Source organism: Ranitomeya imitator, chromosome 3 (genome assembly GCF_032444005.1).
Source record: "Ranitomeya imitator isolate aRanImi1 chromosome 3, aRanImi1.pri, whole genome shotgun sequence".
Lineage (NCBI taxonomy): Eukaryota > Metazoa > Chordata > Amphibia > Anura > Dendrobatidae > Ranitomeya > Ranitomeya imitator.
Window position 1 is genome coordinate 466,630,967 of NC_091284.1, and position 23,358 is coordinate 466,654,324.

The following is a 23,358-nucleotide window of genomic DNA, read 5'->3' on the forward strand; positions in this document are numbered from 1 at the left end:
AGATCCCCTTGTTTTCTCCCCTACGTTTTGGTAGATAAAGTTGTCAGCAAGAGAAGATAAGAATTTGCTTGACCTGTTAGTTTTAAGGCCCCTTCACATTAAGCGACGCAGCGATACCGACAACGATCCGGATCGCTGCAGCGTCGCTGTTTGGTCGCTGGAGAGCTGTCACACAGACCGCTCTCCAGCGACCAACGATGCCGGTAACCAGGGTAAACATCGGGTAACTAAGCGCAGGGCCGCGCTTAGTTACCCGATGTTTACCCTGGTTACCTTCCTAAAAGTAAAAAAAACAAACAGTACATACTTACCTAACGCTGTCTGTCCTCCAGCGCTGTGCTCTGCACTCCTCCTGTACTGTCTGTGTGAGCACAGCGGCCGGAAAGCAGAGCGGTGACGTCACCGCTCTGCTTTCCGGCTGACCGACGCTCACAGCCAGTACAGGAGGAGTGCAGAGCACAGCGCTGGAGGACAGACGGCTGTAGGTAAGTATGTAGTGTTTGTTTTTTTTTACTTTTAGGATGGTAACCAGGGTAAACATCGGGTTACTAAGTGCGGCCCTGCGCTTAGTTACCCGATGTTTACCCTGGTTACCAGTGAAGACATCGCTGGATCGGTGTCACACACGCCGATCCAGCGATGTCCACGGGAGATCCAGCGACGAAACAAAGTTCTGGACTTTATTCAGCGACCAACGATCTCCCAGCAGGGGCCTGATCGTTGGTCGCTGTCACACATAACGATTTCATTAACGATATCGTTGCTACGTCACAAATAGCAACGATATCGTTAACAATATCGTTATGTGTGAAGGTACCTTAACCTGAGAGAGATTCCCAACAAATGTCTGGATAGTTGAAATCTCCCATGACCACTATGTCATATTTTTTGAAGAACTTAGCCATTTGTTGCATAAAGAATTCATCCATATCTTCAGCTTGCACAGGTGGCCTGTAGTAAATGTCTACAATGGTGTCGTTTCCGTTGTTCTCTCCTTGTATTCTTACCCAAACAGCTTCAATCTCTGTGCAGATATACGCTTTTCTTACATACAGTGCGACACCTCCTCCTCGTTTATCAAGTCTATTTCTTGCAAATACAGTTAGGTCCATATATATTTGGACAGAGACAACATTTTTCTAATTTTGGTTATAGACATTACCACAATGAATTTTAAACAAAACAATTGAGATGCAGTTGAAGTTCAGACTTTCAGCTTTCATTTGAGGGTATCCACATTAAAATTGGATGAAGGGTTTAGGAGTTTCAGCTCCTTAACATGTGCCACCCTGTTTTTAAAGGGACCAAAAGTAATTGGACAGATTCAATAATTTTAAATAAAATGTTCATTTTTAGTACTTGGTTGAAAACCCTTTGTTGGCAATGACTGCCTGAAGTCTTGAACTCATGGACATCACCAGATGCTGTGCTTCCTCCTTTTTGATGCTCGGCCAGGCCTTCACTGTGGTGGTTTTCAGTTGCTGTTTGTTTCTGGGCCTTTCTGTCTGAAGTTTAGTCTTTAACAAGTGAAATGCGTGCTCAATTGGGTTGAGATCAGGTGACTGACTTGGCCATTCAAGAATATTCCACTTCTTTGCTTTAATAAACTCCTGGGTTGCTTTGGCTTTATGTTTTGGGTCATTGTCCATCTGTAGTATGAAATGACAACCAATCAGTTTGGCTGCACTTGGCTGGATCTGAGCACACAGTATGGCTCTGAATACCTCAGAATTCATTCGGCTGCTTCTGTCCTATGTCACATCATTAATAAACACCAGTGACCCAGTGCCACTGGCAGCCATGCATGCCCAAGCCATCACACTGCCTCCGCCGTGTTTTACAGATGATGTGGTGTGCTTTGGATCATGAGCTGTACCACGGCTTCGCCATACTTTTCTCTTTCCATCATTCTGGTAGAGGTTGATCTTGGTTTCATCTGTCCAAAAAAAGTTCTTCCAGAACTGTGGTGGCTTTTTTAGATGTTTTTTAGCAAAGTCCAGTCTAGCCTTTCTATTCTCGATGCTTATGAGTGGTTTGCACCGTGCAGTGAACCCTCTGTATTTACTTTCATTATTATTATTATTATTATTATTATACATTTTTATAGCGCCATTTATTCCATGGCGCTTTACATGTGAATACGGGGCAAATATAGACAAATACATTAAACATGAGCAGATAACAAGGCACACGAGTACATAAGGAGGGAGGACCCTGCCCGCGAGGGCTCACAGTCTGCAGGGGATGGGTGATGAAACACTAGGAGAGGGAAGAGCTGGCTGTGCGGCTGTTCAGTAGGTTGAGGATCACTGCAGGCTGTAGGCTTGTCGGAAGAGATGAGTCTTCAGGTTCTTTTTGAAGGTTTCTATGGTAGGCGCAAGTCTGATGTGTTGGGGTAGAGAGTTCCAGAGTATGGGGGAAGCACGGGAGAAGTCTTGGATGCGGTTATGGGAAGAAGAGATGAGAGGGGAGTAGAGAAGGAGGTCTTGGGAGGAGTCTTTCATGCAGTATTCTCTTTATGGTAGATTTGGATATTGATACGCATACCTCCTGGAGAGTGTTGTTCACATGGTTGGCTGTTGTGAAGGGGTTTCACGTCACTATGGAGATTATTCTGCGATCATCCACCACTGTTGTCTTCCATGGGCGCCCAGGTCTTTTTGCATTAGTGAGTTCACCAGTGCTTTTTTTCTTTCTCCGAATGTACCAAACTGTAGGTTCTGCCTCTCCTAATATTGTAGCAATTTCTCAGATGGGTTTTTTCTGTTTTCGAAGCTTAAGGATGGCTTGTTTCACCTGCATGGAGAGCTCCTTTGACCGCATGTTTACTTCACAGCAAAACCTTCCAAATGCAAGCACCACACCTCAAATCAACTCCAGGCCTTTTATCTGCTTAATTGAGAATGATATAATGAAGGGATTGCCCACACCTGTCCATGAAATAGCCTTGGAGTCAATTGTCCAATTACTTTTGGTCCCTTTAAAAACAGGGTGGCACATGTTAAGGAGCTGAAACTCCTAAACCCTTCATCCAATTTTAATGTGGATACCCTCAAATGAAAGCTGAAAGTCTGAGCTTCAACTGCATCTGAATTGTTTTGTTTAAAATTCATTTTGGTAATCTCTTTAACCAAAATTAGAAAAATGTTGTCTTTGTCCAAATATATATGGACCTAACTGTAAGTTGTATCCTTCTAGTCTTGTATTCCAATCATGTGTATTGTACCACCAAATTTCAGTGATTCCAATAACATCATATTTCTTCTCCTGTGTTAGCCCGGGTTCACACTGCGTTAGCAGCAGCCCGTTCAGCACATACGCTAACGGGCTGCTGTAACGCAAGTGCCGACGTTTACATCGCGCTAGCGCAGATGGAGCACCTGCTAGCTCTATCTGCGCTAGCAGTGACGGACCCGGAAACGCTGCAACCCGCGTCTCAGGATCCGTCACTCAATGATGGCACATCCCTAGCGCACGCCCATTGTGGGCATGCGCTAGCGATGCGTACAACATGGCTTTCAATGGCGGCGTTAACGGACTACATTATGCCGCTGTGTAACGTAGTCCGTTTAACGGACCACGATAGCGCAATGTGAACCTGGCCTTAGTAGTTCCAATTCTCCTTGTTTGTTGCCCATGCTTTGTGCATTTGTATAGAAACATTTTAGTTTCTGATTGGTTTCTCTTCCTCCAATATTTTTATTATTTAGATTTTTTGGTCTTTATTCTTCCTTTCCACTTCTAATAGCAGAGTTCTCAATAGTAGTTGTCAGGTGTATGGCTTTTTCTGGCCTTTTGCTTCCCTTCCCACATTGTTCTAGTTTAAAGCTCTCCTGATGAGTGTAGCAAGGCGACTTCCAAATACATGTTTTCTAGTCTTCATAAGGTGCACCCCATCTCTCTTAAGCAGTCCATCGTAGAGGAAATTCACTCAGTGATCCAGAAATCCAAATCCTTGCTAATGGCACCATCGACGTAGCCAGTTGTTCACCAGCAGAATCTTATTCCACCTCCTTGCTCCATGGCCATCCACTGGAAGGATGGAAGAGAAGACCACCTGCGCTCCCAGTTCTTTCACTTTCTTACCTAAGTTTTCAAAGTCACTGCAGATGGTTTCCAGGTCATTTCTTGCAGTGTCATTTGTCCCCACATGTATTAACAGGAATGGGTGGGCGTCTGTAAGTCTGAAGAGTCCTGATATCCTGTCAGACACATCTTTAATTTTTGCACCTGGGAGACAGCACATTTCTCTTGAGGTTATGTCCGATCTGCAGATAGCGGCCTCTGTTCCTCTCAATTCAGGGAATCCCCCATGACAACAACTCTCCGTTTCTTCTTCACAACATTATTCTTTCTCCATCCAGGAGGACTCTGAGAGCGTCCAAGGTTGTTCTTTGTGGGTAAAGTCTTATCTTGATGTATTTCTTCATTGTTCTCCTGCGTGAGAGCCTGGTTCTGGTTCCTGAGCAGTATGGGTGTTGACTGCCTCCCGATCCTCCTGCTTCTCTGGGTCACATGCTTCCATTTCTCTGTTTCTTCAGGTGCAGTTCGAATTTCTTCTCTTTCTGTAACATGAAGAGATAATTCTGCTCTGTCTAAGAAATCTTCACCTTCCTTAATGGTTTTCAATGTAGCTAACCTTTCTTCTAGATTTTATTATTATTATTATTATTCATTGTTATAGCGCCATTTATTCCATGGCGCATTACATGTGAGGAGGGGTATACATAATAAAAGCAAGTACAATAATCTTAAACAATACAAGTCATAACTGGTACAGGAGGAGTGAGGACTCTGCCCGCGAAGGCTCACAATCTACAAGGGATGGGTGAGAATACAGTAGGTGAGGATAGAGCTGGTCGTGCAGCGGTTTGGTCGATCGGTGGTTACTGCAGGTTGTAGGCTTGTCGGAAGAGGTGGGTCTCCAGGTTTTTTTTGAAGGTTTCGATGGTAGGCGAGAATCTGATGTGTTGTGGTAGAGGGTTCCAGAGTTGGGGTGATACGCGAGAGAAGTCTTGTATACGATTGTGGGAAGGGGAGATAAGAGGGGAGTAGAGAAGGAGATCTTGTGTGAGGATCGGAGGTTGCGTGTAGGTAAGTACCGGGAGACGAGGTCACAGATGTATGGAGGAGACAGGTTGTGGATGGCTTTGTACGTCATGGTTAGGGTTTCGTAGTGGAGTCTCTGGGCAATGGGGAGCCAGTGAAGGGATTGACAGAGGGGAGAGGCCGGGGAATAGTGGGGGGACAGGTGGATTAGTCGGGCAGCAGAGTTTAGAATAGATATTGAGATTTTGCAACTTTTCCTCCAACAGGGACACATGCTTGCATTTCTGGCATGTGAAGTTTGGCTTTTCCACTGGTAAGTCTGTGAACATGTAGCAAGAAATGCAGCTCACCAAATGGCTCCTGGCCTCTTCCATGTTCTTACTGTTAAAGAGATATTAAAGCGGTGAAAAGCTTCTCAAAATCCTTTCAGCTGCAACGGCCAAAATCCAGTGTTCTTTGAGCTCGCGGAGACTCTTTACTTATCCCAGAATGGATTGGGAATATGCAAATTTTCCCCTCAGGACTCCTCCCCTCTGGTTTACCGATGTCCTCCTTTCAGCTGCAAAAGCCAAAATCCAGTGTTCTTTGAGCTCGCAGAGACTCTTCACTTATCCCAGAATGGACTGGGAATATGCAAATTCTCTCCTCAGGACTTCTCCCCTGGTTTACCGATGTCCTCCTTTCAGCTGCAACGGGCAAAATCCAGTGTTCTTTGAGCTCGCTGAGACTCTTCACTTATCCCAGCATGGACTGGGAATATGCAAATTCTTTCCTCAGGACTCCTCCCCGGATTTTGGAAGCGAATGGGAGCAATGATATTGGGTGATAGCTGGACATAGCAGTTGGATCGAGGGTTGGCTTTTTAAGGATAGGTGTGATTGTGGCATGTTTGAAAACAGAAGGGAAGGTGCCAGAAGTTGGTGATGGTTGAAGGGGTGGATTAGGGATGGGATAAGAGTGGTGGTGAGGTTGGGGAGGAGATGGGATGGGGTCGAGCGCACAGGTGGTGAGGTGCGATTTTTAGAGGAGACAATTAAGCCCCCCTTCAGTGATGTTGGATAGGGAGGTTAGGGATTTGGGCATTGGTCTGATATAGAAAGGGGTTGTGGTGGTTAAACAATGAAGACTTGCCTTGTTTGGTTGATCTTATTTTTAAAGTGTGTGGCAAAGTCTTCAGCAGAGATGAGGGAGGTTGGAGGTGCAGTGGGGGGGCGGAGGATGGAGTTAAAGGTTTTGAATAACTGTTTGGGGTTGTAGGATAGGGAAGATACGAGGGTTGTAAAGTAGGCCTGTTTAGCAGAGGTGAGAGCAGATATAAAAGCGAGTGTTGACTATTTGAATGCAGTGAAGTCGTTTTGCGAATGTATTTTCTTCCAATGCCGGTCTGCAACCCTGGACACTTACCGGCGCTTTTTAGTGGTGTTATTGTGCCAGGGTTGTCTATTGATATATCACACTCTGCCATGAATGAGAGGGGCAACTTTGTCAATAGCTGATGCGAGAGTGGCATTGTAGAAAGCAGTGGCACTGTCTGTGTCATGGAATGAGGATATGGATGCCAGTTGTAGGATAGAGTCAGAGAGTGTGTGGGTGTCTAGGTGTGCAAGGTTTCTGTGGGGGTGCGCATGTTGCTGGACATGGTTGACCGGTGAGGAGGACAGGGATGAGAAAGTGAGCAGATGGTGGTCGAATAGAGGGAGTGGGGAGGTGGTGAAGTTGGATAGAGAGAAGAGACGGGTGAAGACAAGGTCTAGTGTATGTCCGCTTGTGTGGGTGGCTGCGGAGGACCACTGAGTAAGTCCAAAAGATGAAGCAAGGGACAGAAGTTTAGAGACTGTTGACTGAAGGGTATCAGTGGGGACGTTGAAGTCACCCATGATGATGGTGGGAATGTCAGCAGAGAGAAAGTGAAGAAGCCAGGTGGAGAATTGGTCAATAAAAGCAGTGGCTGGGCCCGGAGGTCGGTATATGATGACCACTTGGAGATTGGAGGGAGAGTAGATGCAGACAGTGTATGAAGGGCTTTAGATTTGTTAGACTTTGGCATGAGACTTGTTAGACAGGCGGATTCACCCTGGCCACTGTAAGTGACTTACAGGTCTCTCCCTATACATGCTCTCCTGGGGAACTTGTGAGAAGAAACCCCCTAGGACCCATATGCGCAACTTGTCTCCATGGCGGCTTTTATGCTGCAGTGTTTCAGAGACAAACACAAAGCAAAATAATACAGTTTGTGTATGAGCATATGGATGTAATTTTGTATGGTATTTAATACAAGACAGACAAATATGTATTAGATGGAAAATGAAGCCTAAAGATCAGTGTTCACATGGTATTATGGTATTATCTGAATTGACTTTGATTTGGAATGTTGTAGTAAAGATTTTCAAAGCAGAAAGTTTCTGATTAAGTTTTCGTTCATTTGACAGCATAATCTCTATAAATGTATTTTGAGTTATTTCTCTTGAAACTAAGTTTTGCAAATCAAGTATTCTGAACATGAACAATGTATGTTAAATTACCGTTTTCATTTTCTTTTATTCTTCTTGTTCCCCTTAACAGGCCGGAGCTTTTAACACAGACAACCTCAGAATCCGCTCAGAATCGAACAAACTCAGGAGGTGAATATGATAAGACTAAATTCTGAGATTGAGTTCTTTTATAAGCAGAGACATTTCTTCTCTTCTCAGCTTCTATTGTTTTCTTTATTTAATGCTCATAAATTGTTATATTGGAAATACACTGGGCACTTTGTGTGTCTCTTTTCTAGCAAAAGAAGACTGGAATGTTAGAATTACTAAATTAAGGAAACAAGTTGAAGAAATCTTTAACACAAAATTTGGTAAGCAGTGGGTCATTAATTTTTTTGTCATTATTGCTATTAATAGTAATCGGTCATTGACATGGTGGCAGAATATGGGAAGAGAGAACACATTAATGAAAATAATAGTAAGTAACATGATAAAGCTAACAGTAAACACTCCACATGTCTGTTGATTAAATGCATCAGATACCTTTAAAAATGATAGTGCTTTTTTAATTCAAGCAATTTGATTTTATGAAGTTATTTTTCAAGTTGTCTCTTGAGGAGCTCAGAGCACTGTGGTCTCCTTACTTCTTGGTTTCTGCCAGGGGCGGGCTTTCCTCCTTGAGTGACAGTTCTGCTTAGCCGCGCAACTGTAGTAGTAGTAGAACTTTAAAGCTCAGCATAAGTTCTGCTGTAACACATTCAGCTATCAGTGGTGTGTTCTGAGTCTACATTGTTATCATTGTATTTACAAATAGAAACAACGGGGCATATGAACAAGCGCACAACTTAGTGCCATGATTAGGAGCGATGCTCTGGGAGAACAGATGTTTTAGGCTGGTAATTTTGCAAAATTTAGTACGGCAGCTTGTCATGTGGGAGAGGATGGTGAGCAGCTAATTGATGTACAGAAATCAATGGGCTCGAGAGAAGTGGCTGGGATATTCCCCTCCTGGAATGTATCTACTGCACACACTCTGTCAGAATCTGGGCAGTCACTACTGTCTGAGCTCCATGGAAACAAGCTGTACACTATGTAAGGCAAAAGCACTCACAGCAGGAAAATGACAGCATGTAGAAAAAGAAAGTCAATTGTAAACTTGCTTATTTTCGTGCTGCAAACTAACTAAAGAAATTTACGATAATAAGATGGATAATGTTCAATTTTTGCCAGAAAACTGGCATGAATATATTCATAAATCTATTTCAGTGTTAAGTAAAACAAGTCCAAAAAAAAACAAAAAAAGCCAGCTCACCAACAGCCGTAACAGGTGCACAGAACTTCATCCTGTTGAGACACAATCAGCAATGAAAAATTATGGATGTTCCAGCTCCTGAAAAAAAATCCAAAATGTATTTAGTCCAATTAAAAGGTGCACATGCTCCTGAACCGCACTCTTAACAAGAGGAACAGCGAATTTGCATCAATTTCCCTGACATTTCTCAAAATTTTTTTCAAATGCAGCAAATAGTTTAAAGGGAATCTGTCACCCCCAAAATCGTATATGAGCTATGGCCACCGGCATCAGTGGCTTATCTACAGCATTCTGGAATGCTGTAGATAAGCCCCCGATGTAACTTGAAAGATGAGAAATAAAGGTTATATTATACTCACCTAGGGGCGGTCCCGGTTCGGGTCCGATGGGTGTCGCGGTCCGGTCCGGCGCCTCCTATCTTCATCAGATGATGTCCTCTTTATGTGTTCACGCTGCGGCTTCGGCGCAGGCGTACTTTGTTTGCCCTGTTGAGGGCAGAGCAAAGTACTGCAGTGCGCAGGCGCAGGAAAGGTCAGAGAGGCCCAGCATCTGCGCACTGCAGTACTTTGCTCTGCCCTCAACAGGGCAAACAAAGTACGCCTGCGCCGAAGCCGCAGCGTGAAGACATCAAGAGGACATCATCTGATGAAGATAGGAGGTGCCGGACCGGACCGCGACACCCATCGGAGCGGACTGCAGCGGGACCGCCCCCCAGGTGAATATAATATAACCTTTATTTTTCATCTTTCAGGATACATCGGGAGCTTATTTACAGCATTACAGAATGCTGTAGTTTAGCCCCTGATGCCGGTGGCCGCAGCTCATATGCGATTTTGGGGGTGACAGAGTCCCTTTAAAATAATTAAAAACTGAATATTCACTGTTTCTAATTCTTGTTGCTCAAGTTCAAGCTACTTCAGAAGTCTGTATTGGGACAGAAATCAATGGTGTCCCATTTTTGGTCACCTAAGCCTTCTAAGGCTTGTAATTGCCTGCAGTGGTCAGATGACCTGACTACTGTAGCCAATCATGGGCTTCATCAGCGGCCTTAAGGTGCAGTTGAACAGCCGATAAGTTTTACCTAAGGGTAATATGGAACAGAGTGTGTATCACATCATAATTCTGACTATTTGTAGATATCTCCACCATGGATGCAGAAAGTCTGGAGAGCTCCAGCCTTGAATGATGGTCAGGTGATTATCTGGTTCTGGATAGTTTATGTGTGATGGACATTGTAAGCAGATTCTAGGGTTGTGGTGGTTGTTTGGAGAGCTGAAAATATATTATCACAGATGTCTTATATTGTGACTTCTTAATGCCATCGTTGGTTTCTGACCCAGTAATATATGAGGTGTTCTGTAAGTAGTAATATTATTAGTAGTTTAATAAGGACAGTGAATGTATCCACGATTCTTATTTTTCCCCCTTTTCTCGGATTTCAGCACAAGCATTGGGACTCTCAGAAGAAGTAAAAGTCCCCTATCCAGTGTTTGAATCTAACCCAGAATTGCTTTATGTGGAAGGATTGCCAGAAGGAATTCCATTTCGGAGCCCCACATGGTTTGGAATCCCCCGGCTAGAGAGGATCGTGAGAGAAAGTGCCAAAATCAAGTTTGTTGTTAAGAAGTGAGTAATTTCTTTGTTGATAATTTGTAATTATCACATTTTTTTGCCATGTAATCTGAGAGTACCATGATGTAGGGGCAAAGATCCTGATTCCAGTGATGTCACTTACTGGATAGTTATGTTTACTTTGGATAAAATTTTTCAGCAGGAGATTATCACTAGTAAACCTGCCATGTAGTTCTCTATATTCATGAACTCTGTATTGACCAACCCTCCATCATTGACTCACAGCTTTCTGCCTATATACATTGTACACAGAAAGTTGTCAATCAATGGCGGAACTATATAGTGCTCTGCATTTAAAGAAATGGTAGCTGCAAATAAAACAGTGATTTTATTGAAACCGCAGCAAGCAGCCCAATAAGCAATACATAATTGAAATCACGGTCAGGCTGGGCTCGGTGGGCAGAGATACACTTGAACTATTTCAATCTCTAACTGTACTGTCCCCTGTCACATTAGGATATCTTTACTTCAGGTTTTATGCTTTCACATATTACTGGTTTTAGGAATTCTGTCAACAGGTTTTTGCTATCTAATCTTTATAGTGTAGAGACATAGACTCTCATTGCAGTGATGTATCACTTACTAGACTGCTTGCTGTAGTTTTGATAAATTCACAATTTTATAACCTGGAGATTTTCACTAGAGGACTAGTAAATCTGTTTCCATGTAATGCTCCATATTCATGAGCTCTGTATAAACCCGCCCCCACCACTTATCTGCATCTTTCTGCCTATGCACAGTGCGCACAGAGAGCTGCCAAACAGCGGTGTGGACAAGGTTATAAAGAGCTCAGCATTCAGAGAACTGGTAGATTTGTAGGAGATAAAACTGTGATTCTATAAAAACTGCAACAAGCAGCCCAGTAAGTGATCCATTGTCGGAATCAAGGTGTCTCCCCTATGTGATGCTGTTAATTTCTTCCCAAATAAAATATTGTAAAGATTTAATTTGTAAATTTCTTGTTTGCATTTAATGGCCATGCTGTTTTCCAATAACAGGCTACAGCTTGTAGTACCTTACCTGCCTCCTGAGCTTGTCAGTAAAATCAATGTGGAAGGTAAGGAAATCTTGCATGAATGCATGTGTCTTTGTGGCTTTCTCTGTGTGATTGCAAAGTTATGTGTTATCATATTTTGTTAACCCTTCCCTCATATGGACATATGATTGTTAAAAGCTACCACATCTTCTAAGGCTCAATGCAATTTAATGCTAAAAAAAGAAAACCGCATCCCCCCCAAAAAAAAAAATCAATAAAACAAACATTTTTAAAAAAAAAAAAATATTAAAATTTACTGAATATCACCTGATGAAAATCAGGTATTGCTTTTTAACTGTGATACAACAGAAAATTAATATAAAAAATAATGAAAATGTCTTGACCAAAACTGATGGTACCTCTAGAAAAGAATGAAAATAATTTGACCATAAAGGCATGTTAAACTCAGGCGTGTCGTGTGGTTAGCAACACAGGTGGCTACAAACTTGTAATCAGTCAGTCTGCATATTCCAAAGGTGAAAAGTAGTCAAAGTGCTGTTTGGTATCATGGTATGTACCACACTGAACATGGACCAAAACAAAGTTAAAGAGAGAGTCGTCTCAGGTTAGAAAGAAAATTATAGACAAACATGTTACAGTAAATGTTATAATAGGGTTGGGGAACCTCTGGCCAGTTTGCTGTTTTACGGCCCTCTAAGTCATTTGGTCAAACACTCAAGCAGATACCCTGCGGGCTGCAGTGATTGGGCTGCCAGCCCTTTAATTTTCTTGTTGATGCCACACATGCATCATTCATTGATGAATGCTAATGTGGCACACGTAAAGCTGGATTACATTCTTCTCTTGCCATTGCAAGCATCAGGATGCTGTTTGTGAGCCGAGTTAGCGTGCTCTGCACTCCGGCCTACAGGATTTATACAGCAGCAGTGTTTCCTATTTGATGTATATACAGCAGTCTCAGTGTTTCCTATGTGATGTGTATACAATAGCCTCAGTGTGTCCTGTGTGATTATATACTGCAGTCTAGGTGTCTCCTTGTGATGTATACTGCAGTCTCAGTGTCTCCTTTGTGATGTATATACAGCAGTCTCAGTGCATCCTTTGTGATGTATATACAGCAGTCTCAGTGTATCCCATGTAATGAATACAGCAGTCTCCGTGTATCCCACATGATGTATACAGCAGTCTTGATGTCTCTTGTGTAATGTATACAGCAGTCTCAGTATCTCCTATGTGATATCTATATACATATATACAAAAAATAAAAAATGGAGGCAGCACACCAGTAAAACATGAAAAAGTGCTTATTTAATAGCCCACACTGGCAACGTTTCGGCTCAAAAACTGTGAGCTTTTCTCACTCCACATTTGTACCATACTTTTTCCTTCCACTCAACTTTCCATTCATATGCTTGGATACAACCCTCTGTGAACAGCCAGCTTCTTTAGCAATGACCTTTTGTGGCTTACCCTCCTTTATAGTGTGTCATTGACTGCCTTCTGGACATCTGTCAAGTCAGCAGTCTTCCCCGTGATTGTGGAGCCTACTGAAACAGAATAAGAGGACTAGAGTTTTTAGTATTAAAAATATCATTTATTAAATACAAAAAATATAAAAATACAAAGAACTATAAAATATCACATACAATAATAAAGCATGGAAATATAACGGATAGTGTGATCCCTGTGGTGTGAAAATGCAAAGGGGTCGTAATCCTGGACTAAAAAGGGTAGCAATGCACAGTATAACAATGCAATGAATGGCATGGAATTTGTACTGCACGAATCCTGATAGCGGAGATAGTCTCTTTCCTCATATAGTTACAAATGATTCCAGCCGTGCATGATTGCCACGTATATCTTAAAAGGCAATTGCTGCCCAGAAACAAACAATGCATAATAAAGGGTTAATTACCCATGGTATTTGTAGTGCCGTCCAGGACCCGACCTCTGGACGGCACTACAAATACCATGGGTAATTAACCCTTTATTATGCATTGTTTGTTTCTGGGCAGCAATTGCCTTTTAAGATATACGTGGCAATCATGCACGGCTGGAATCATTTGTAACTATATGAGGAAAGAGACTATCTCCGCTATCAGGATTCGTGCAGTACAAATTCCATGCCATTCATTGCATTGTTATACTGTGCATTGCTACCCTTTTTAGTCCAGGATTACGACCCCTTTGCGTTTTCGCACCACAGGGATCACACTATCCGTTATATTTCCATGCTTTATTATTGTATGTGATATTTTATAGTTCTTTGTATTTTTATATTTTTTGTATTTAATAAATGATATTTTTAATACTAAAAACTAGTCCTCCTATATTTAACATTATAATTGAGTTAGTATTTTGTTATAAACCTTATATGCTGGTTTTTTCTATATGTTTTGAAACAGAATAAGGAACATTTTTAAACGCTTAGGAAGCCTTTGCAGGTGTTTTTTATTAATTATTCTAATTTACTGAGATAATGACTTTCGGGATTTCATTGGCTGTAAGCCATAATCATCAACATTAACAGAAATAAACACTTGAAATGGATCACTCTGTTGGTAATGAGTCTATATAAATCACTGCTCAGAAAAATAAAGGGAACACTAAAATACCACATCCTAGATATCTCTGAATGAAATGTTCCAGTTGCAAATTTTTATTCATTGCATAGTGTAATGTGTTCAGAACAATAAAACATAACAATTATCAATGTAAATCAAAATGAATGTCCCATGGCGGTGTAGATTTGGAATGATACTCAAAATCAAAGTGGAAAATCAAATTACAGGCTGATCCAACTTCAGTGGAAATTACTCATGACAAGGAAAAGATGCTCAGTATTGTGTGTGGCCTCCACGTGTCGGTATGACCTCCCTACTGTAGAACGCCTGGGCATGCTCCTGATGAGGCGGCAGATGATTTCCTGAGGGATCTCCTGCCAGACCTGGACTAAAGCCAACTCCTGGACAGTCTGTGGTGCAACATGACATTGGTGGATGGAGCGAGACATAATGTCTCAGATGTGCTCAATCGGATTCAGGTCTGGGGAACGGGCGGGCCTGTCCATAGCTTTAATGCCTTCATCTTGCAGGAACTGCAGACACACTCCAGCCACATGAGATTTGGCATTGTCCTGCATTAGGAGGAACCCAGGGCCAACCGCACCAGCATATGGTCTCACAAGGAGTCTGAGGATCTCATCTCGGTACCTAATGTAATACAGGCTACCTCTGGCGAGCACGGATCTCCAAAGAAATGTCACCCCACACCATTACTGACCCACTACCAAACCGGTCCTGCTGAAGGATGTTGCAGGCAGCACATCGCCCTCCATGGCATCTCCAGACTCTGTCACGTCTGTCACGTGCTCAGTGTGAACCTGCTTTCATCTGTGAAGAGCACAGGGTGCCAGTGGTGAATTTGCCAATCCTGGTGTTCTGTGGCAAATGGCAAGCGTCCTGCACAGTGTTGGGCTATGAGCACAACCCCCATCTGTGGACGTTGGGCACTCAGACCATCCTAATGGAGTCCGTTTCTAACCGTTTGTGCAGACATATGCACATTTGTGGCCTGCTGGAGGTCATTTTGCAGGGCTCTGGCAGTGCTCCTCCTGTTCCTCCTTGCACAAAGGCAGAGGTAGCGGTCCTGCTGCTGGGTTGTTGCCCTCCTACGGTCCCCTTCACGTCTCCTGGTGTACTGGCCTGTCTCCTGGTAGCGCTTCCAGCCTCTGGACACTAGACTGACGCAGCAAGCCTTCCTGACACAGCTCGCATTGATGTGCCATTCTGGATGAGCTGCACTACCTGAGCCACTTGTGTGGGTTGTAGAGTCCATCTCATGCTACCACTAGTGTGAAAGCAAAACCAACATTCAAAAGTGACCAAAACATCAGCCAGAAAGCATTGGTACTGAGATGTGGTCTGTAGTCCCACCTGCAGAACCACTCCTTTATTGAGCGTGTCTTGATAATTGCCAATAATTTCCATCTGTTGTCTATTCCATTTGCACATCAGCATGTGAAATTGATTGTCAATCAGTGTTGCTTCCTAAGTGGACAGTTTGATTTCACAGAAGTTTGATTTACTTGGAGTTATATTCTGTTTTTAAGTGTTGCCCTTATTTTTTTGAGCAGTGTATAGGAGTTTCACTTCTTGTATTGAAGAAATGAAATAAATTAACTTTTTGATGCTATTCTAATTTTGTGAGAAGCACCTGTACATGCTTTAGGCCAGTGGCTGCGATCCTGTGGCACATGAGCCAGAGGGGGCACGCAGAGCCCTCCCGGTGGGCATGCTCGCCATCTCCTCAGGACTAGTGCCGCCACCCTTCACCATCTCCCTCACCACTAGCACTGTGGCCACTCTCCTCGCGCCGTCCCATCTGTATTGAAGAAATGAAATAAATGACCTTTTTTATGATATTCTAATTTTGTGAGAAGCATCGGTATATATGTACTCTATAAGGCAACATATCTATCTATCTATCTATCTATCTATCTATCTATCTATCTATCTATCTATCTATACACACACACACACACACACACACACTGTGTGCATATTTATTAGGCAATTTGTATCTTTGATGATTAGTTTTTTTATTGAACAACTGCAGTTCAGTCGTTCAGTCCAAAGGGTTAATGAACCTGAATATTTAAAGGGAACATGTCAGGTTCCCCATGCCCTCCAACCCAGCAGCATTCACATATGTGTTACTAAATTCCCTGCCTAGCCAGCCTTTATAATGTTATATTTACATCCATGTTTAAAACAGTATTTGCACCCACTTTTCCTATGCTAATAAGGCCTTTGACTAGTCGATGGTGCATTTGTTTCCCCGGACTAGTTGGCCCTCTCACATGTTATCCTTGCTCTGTTGGGCCTGCAAAAGCGTAGATTGCCTCTTCCCATGCAACCACTGGGTAAGATGTGATGCACATCTATTGCAGCATATATATGGTGCCCAACTCTTGTCTTAATCTTCTATTCTCCGGCCAAAATACAGGTTGTAGGCTTTCCTTTTCACGGTAGTCCAGTTTTGCCTTTGTGACACAAAAGTGACTTCATTTATGTAGCAAAAACTATCTGCTTTGTTAACGGAAGAACGAGGCATATCTGAAACAACATATAGAAACATGTCAATATGCTAATAAACTGAGATAACAAATCCTAAAACTGTATACCTTACACAGAGAGCATTTATAACAGTAGGTGATGCAACTGTAATTAGGATTACGTCATCAGAGCTGAGTTTTTTGATTGATGATAGAAGATGATAGAATACTGAAGGCTCAATAGACTTAAATAGATGATGTAATAGACTAGCAACTAACAATGCAATAATGATGCAATAAGAAAGACACAATTTTTCTATAAGTCTGCATGAATGGTGTCATAAGTAATTACAATTTCCTCTGGATCTTGAAAATTAGAGCCAATCAACAAATTTAAGCATCATATTTGTTTTCAGCACTAGAGATGAGTGAACCTTTCAATGTTCAGTTCCCGATGTTCGCTGAACGTACCCGAACCCCATTGAATTCAATGGGAGACAAAACCAAACGCATAAACAACACCTTCAGGGGAGCCAAAAAGCTTCCCAAGCAGCTCAAATTAGGGGCAGACACAAGGAAAAGTGACATCAATTGACCCAGAGTACAAATAGTATAATTGCACAGCATGGATGCATGGGACAGGCTTAGACCAGCATTTCTAACTGAAACATTGATCAGTAACAAGTGGATGAGTGACAGGTGTAGGCCTGGTACTGTGAGAGCCCTGCCAAATTCAGGCAACACACATGAAGAAGAGCCATCTTAGAGTCCAAAATTTAGTGGCAGACAACAAGAAAAGTGCACAACAACTGCAGTTAGTCATGGGACATGCATGAGGTATCATGAAGTTTGGGCTAGCATTTATATTTTTTAATTTAAGTTTAAATTAAGATGTGGTGGGTGAATGACAGATGTAAGCCTGCTTCGCTAGGAGCCCTGATACCTCAAGCTCAAACTGTATTTTTGCTCAGCCACACTCAGGTGCCACAACAGCTTAAACATCAGTTTCGTAGACAACTATTGGTAGAAAAATTTAAGGATAGTAACACTGAAAGTAAGTTCTGGCCTGCCGGTCTAGGAGCCCTACTGCTACAGGCAACACACATGAAGGAGACCCCAAAATTTTTTGCCACAGACCACTAAAGTGGCATCAATATCCCCAGAGTAGAAATAGTATAATGGACCTCTGACACCCCTTCCACTACAGGCAACCCACCAGATGGAGACGCAACTTGGAATCTCCACATTTCCAAAAATTATCAAACACCACAAAAGTGGCATCAATTTCCCTAGAGTAGAAATGGTGTAATGGGCCTCTTACACCCCTTCCACTATAGGTAACCCACTAGATGGAGACCAAACGTGGAGTCTCCACATTTCAAAAAAATGTTTGTAACAGCAGCAGTAGCAATAGCAGGCACAAAAGCCAAGACAAAGGTGTCACATGCTGCAATAACGCGAGATCAATGCATCACACTAAAAACTAAACCATTGCTAGTCTGTCCAGTCTGCGACTGGAGTGCAAAAGTCATTGGAGATCCATGACTTGATCATTTTGATGAAAGTGAGGCAGTCTACACTTTCAGAGGACAACTGGTTGCGCTTATACGTCAGGACATCACCAGCAGTGCTAAAGACACGTTCTGAGATAACGCTGGCTGCCAGGCATGACAAAACTTCCAAGACGTTAGGCCACTCTTCCATTTTTGAAGACCAAAATGCAAAATGGTCCAAATTCGCCCTGATTGCATTGATATTGAGTTTGAGATATTCCTGCACCATCCTGTCCGGTCATTCAACGTGTCAGACTTGTACTCTGTTCTGCTGGTGCACAGGCTGGTCTAAAAAATGTGTGAAATGACTCACAGAAATTGCCTATGCCACTTACACTGCTGCTGCTAATGTTTTTGTGTTGATTACTCGACAGTCCCGGGGTTGAAAGTCTATAATTTTGATGCACACAGTGTGCTTCACTGCTGTCTTGGGGAAAATCACTCTTAAGATTGTTTAGAAGCGTGTTGCGATACTCCAACATGCGTGTGTCCCTTTCCAGGGGGGAAGCATCTTGCAAAATTTGTTCTTGTACCGTGGATATAACAGAGAGGCAACCCAGTAGTCAGCATTATTTGTATTCCTGCGTCATCTAACAGAAAGTGCAGCAAGAAGGCGTTCATGTGTCGGGCGCTCCCATGAGGCCCAAGTCCATGGTGTGTTGGTGGCGGGATAACACTCAAGCTTGCTTCCTATGTCCCCTCCCGCCAACCACGAACAACAGAAAGGGGATCATTATCCTCTTCATTTCCTGACTGTTGTGCGCAAATCACCTCTTACTTCTCGTCCTCCTCTATTTGTTCCTCGGCTCCTGCACCTTTACTAACAGTTTGTCTGGTACCATGAGCCCCCCTCGATCGCTGTAATCCACTCTTTTATGGTGCACGCCTGTGCGATGACAGTCCTGGAACTTCGAGATATTGTTAACCCTTCCGCATCCTCCTTTGCTTCCACCTCTTCCTCTGGGAAGACCACATCCTCCCGCAGACTATTCAAAGTGTGCTCTAGCATATAGATGACCGGAAAAGTGATGCTGATGATGCCATCGTCAGCACTAACCATCTTAGTAGCCATTTCAAAACTGTGCAGAAGGGTGCAGAGGTTATTCTTCTGTGCCCACTCCGCAAGCGTGATTTGCACCACATCCGTTGGCCCAGGCTTTGCAAAAGTACATACTGCACCACGGCTCATTGCTGCAACATGTGGAGAGTGGAATTGCAAATTGTCGACACATCACATATCAAACAGTTAACCAGTAGGTCGCAAGACCTCAGTATCAATGGAAGTTGATCACCAGCGGTGTGCAAACGGTGGAAGTGAGCACACAGCACCATGCTTTATGCAGTAGCGCATCCAGGCCGGGATAGTGGCTGATAAATTACTGTACCACCAGGTGGAGGACATGAGCCATGCAAGGCATGTGTGAGATTGCCCCGGCATAGGGCCACCACAGGTTTGCACCATTATTGCACGTGGCCTTCCCTGCCTCCAGGTTCATTGGAGACAGCCATTGCTCAAACTGGGCCTGGATAGCTGTGCACAACTCTTGAGCTTTGTGACTGCGATCTCTAAGGCATATTAATTTATTCACTGCCTGATTGCGGTGAGCCCTGGCTGTGCAGTACAGAGGTGGGGGGATTCTCTCTGCACTATTGGAACGCGAGTCTCAGGGAGAGGGTGAGGGTGCAGGTGGAGGCCCTTGAGGAGGTGGAGGCAGAAGCAATGAAGGAAGCGTTAGATACAGAGGTTTGTCTCACTAGACTTGGGGACTCTAAAGGTACCGTCACACTGGACGATATCGCTAGCGATCCGTGACGTTGCAGCGTTTTGGCTAGCGATATCGTTGTGTTTGACACGCAGCAGCGATCAGGATCCTGCTGTGATGTCGTTGGTCGCTGCAGAAAGTCCAGAACTTTATTTCGTCGCTGGACTCCCCGCAGACATCGCTGAATCGGCGTGTGTGATGTCTTCACTGGTAACCAGGGTAAACATTGGGTTACTAAGCGCAGGGCCGCGCTTAGTAACCCGATGTTTACCCTGGTTACCAACGTAAAAGTAAAAAAACAAACACTACATACTTACCTTCCGCTGTCTGTCCCCGGCGCTCTGCTTCCGGCACTGGCTGTGAGCGCTGGTCAGCCGGAAAGCAGAGCGGTGACGTCACCGCTCTGCTTTCCGGCCGCTGTGCTCACAGCCAGTGCAGAAAGCAGAGCGCTGGGGACAGACAGCTGAAGGTAAGTATGTAGTGTTTGTTTTTTTACTTTTACGCTGGTAACCAGGGTAAACATCGGGTTACTAAGAGCGGCCCTGCGCTTAGTAACCCGATGTTTACCCTGGTTACCGGCATCGTTGGTCGCTGGAGAGCTGTCTGTGTGACAGCTCTCCAGCGACCAAACAGCGACGCTGCAGCGATCGACATCGTTGTCGGTATCACTGCAGCGTCGCTTAGTGTGACGGTACCTTAAGACTTGTGGAGCAGCCTCTTGCCCGCCTGCCCCCACAGAAACCAGAGTCACCCAGTGCCCAGTCAGTGAGATGTAACGCCCCTGGCCATATTTGCTCCTCTGGGTGTCAGTGGTGAAATGCACACTGGCAGACATAGATTTTTTCAGGGAACGGGTGATGTCTGCAACATGCTGGTGTAGTGCAGGCACAGCTTTCTTAGAGAAGTAATGGTGACTGGGCGACTGGTACTGAGGGACTGTGACTTCCATCAGCTTTTGGAAACTGTCTCTATCCACCAGGTGGAAAGGCAGCATTTCCGTGGCCAACAAATTGGAGATGGTGGAGTTCAAGCTCTTATTATTATTATTATTATTATTTATTTATATAGCACCATTAATTCCATGGTGCTGTACATGAGAAAGGATTTACATACAGGGCTATAGATATCGATTACAGTATTACAGTAAGCAGGTTTACATTGACGGACTGGTACAGAGGGGAGAGGACCCTGTCCTTGCGGACTTACATTCTATGGGATAGTGGGGAGAGACAGAAGGTAGGGGCGAGGCGGCGGCTCTGGCGATGGCGAGGCGGTGGCTCTGGCGATGGTGAGGCGGCAGAATGGTTATTGCAGGCTGTAGGCTTTCTTGAAGAGATGGGTTTTCAGGTTCCGTCTGAAGGAGCCGAGGGTGGTGGATAGTCAGACGTGTTGAGGCATGGAATTCCAGAGGATGGGGGATATTCGGGAGAAATCTTGGAGGCGGTTGTGTGAGGAACGAATAAGTGTGGAGGAGAGTAGGAGGTCTTGGGAGGATCGAAGATTACGTGAGGGAAGATATTGGGAGATTAGTTCAGAGATATAGGGAGGGGACAGGTTGTGGATGGCTTTGTAGATCAGTGTTAGTAGTTTGAACTGGATTCGTTGGGGAATGGGGAGCCAGTGGAGGGATTTGCAGAGGGGAGAAGCAGGGGAGTAGCGAGGAGAGAGGTGGATTAGCCGGGCAGCAGAGTTGAGGACAGACTGGAGTGGTGCAAGAGAGTTAGCGGGGAGGCCACAGAGGAGGGTGTTGCAGTAGTCGAGGCGGGAGATGATAAGGGCATGCACAAGAGTTTTGGTAGATTGTGGGCTGAGGAAGGAACGGATTCTGGCAATATTTTTGAGTTGGAGGCAACAGGAGGTGGCAAGAGTTTGGACGTGCGGTTTGAAGGACAGGGCAGAGTCGAGAGTTACCCTGAGGCAGCGGATTTCAGGTGCGGGAGAGAGCGTGATGCTGTTTACCATAATAGATAGGTCAGGTAGGGGGGATACGTGAGATGGGGGAAAGATGATGAGTTCGGTTTTGTCTACATTGAGTTTTAGGACGCGAGAGGTGAAGAAGGAGGATATGGCTGACAGACACTTCGGGATTCTGGACAGCAGAGAGGTGACATCTGGGCCAGAGAGGTAGATCTGAGTGTCGTCCGCATACAGGTGGTACTGGAAGCCATGGGACTTTATGAGTTGTCCTAGGCCAAGAGTATAGATGGAAAAAAGTAGGGGCCCTATGACAGAGCCCTGAGGGACTCCAACAGAGAGAGGGCGGGATGAGGAGGTGGTGTGGGAGTGGGAAACGCTAAATGTGCGGTCGGAAAGGTATGAAGCAATCCAGGACAGGGCAAGGTCTTTGATGCCAAGGGAAGAAAGAATCTGTAGCAGTAGGCAGTGATCGACTGTGTCGAAAGCAGAGGACAGGTCAAGAAGGAGGAGGATGGAGAACTGTCTGTTGGCTTTGGCTGTGAGTAAGTCATTAGTAATTTTTGTCAGGGCAGTTTCGGTGGAGTGGTGGGGGCGGAAGCCAGATTGGAGGTTGTCAAGGAGAGAGTTAGATGAGAGGTGGGAGGAAATTTGAGCATGGACATGCTGCTCAAGGAGTTTTGAAGCAAACGGGAGCAGTGATATGGGGCGGTAGCTGGGCATAGCAGTTGGGTCAAGGTTAGTTTTTTTGAGGATGGGTGTGATGGTGGCATGTTTGAAGGCCGAGGGGCCTTAGCTCTTAGCTTTGGTATGTGTAGGAGGAAGAATTCCTTTTACATTCTTTTATGTGACCACAACTGTGGAACCGAGGGCTGGCTGCTGTGCTGAGAGAGGGTGCAGTATGATGAACACGGCAAACTGTTGGACTGTGAGTGCGGTGCAGGCGGAGATGTTGTGGTGGATTGAGAAAGATTTGGTGTCCTCGGTGAAACAAAACTGCAGGCATCTCCACTTCCGTAACAGCTGACGGGCTCTCACTCATCCCGACTGTAGGGGGTAAACAAGTGGAGGTCCTGTGGCCAGAGACCTGTGTGAGAACACTTGTCACAGTGACAGAGGAAGAAGAAGCAGCAGATGTGGTTGATGGGATAGCTGGTGGTTGGGGAGGCACGCTAGTCCTCATTTTTGCTCAGTGAGATTACCAGACTAACACATGTTGATCGCTGTTATGATCCGGTGACCTTGGAGCAGCATGAAAACTTTCACTGGAGTAGGTGGTAACTATACTGACCGCAAATCCTGATCTTAACACCGCAACTAGAAGTAGCCGTGGGGTGTACCTAACAAACCCTAGACACCTCGTCACAGCCGGAGGACTAGATACCCCTATAGATAGAAATAGGAATACTACCTTGCCTCAGAGCAGAACCCCAAAGGATAGGCAGCCCCCCACAAATATTGGCTGTGAGTAGGAGAGGAAAGACAAACACAGGCAGAAAACAGAATTTAGCACAAGAGGCCACTCTAGCTAAAATAGGAAAGGATAGGACAGCGTGCTGTGCGGTCAGTATTAAAACCCTTCCAAAAATATCCACAGCAGATTATACAAAA

At 44.3% G+C, this 23,358-nt stretch overlaps 1 protein-coding gene across 3 annotated transcripts in view; it reads left to right on the forward strand.

Annotated features, from left to right (window-relative positions):
* GTF2I (general transcription factor IIi) overlaps nucleotides 1-23,358 on the forward strand; it is a 118,965-nt gene that overhangs the window by 56,941 nt on the left and 38,666 nt on the right. For all 3 annotated transcript variants that reach the window (XM_069757452.1, XM_069757453.1, XM_069757454.1), the window contains exons 17-20: nucleotides 7,612-7,670; nucleotides 7,820-7,891; nucleotides 10,275-10,458; nucleotides 11,463-11,521. In XM_069757452.1, the coding sequence (XP_069613553.1) occupies nucleotides 7,612-7,670; nucleotides 7,820-7,891; nucleotides 10,275-10,458; nucleotides 11,463-11,521 (374 nt within the window). The remainder of the gene's footprint in view (nucleotides 1-7,611; nucleotides 7,671-7,819; nucleotides 7,892-10,274; nucleotides 10,459-11,462; nucleotides 11,522-23,358) is intronic.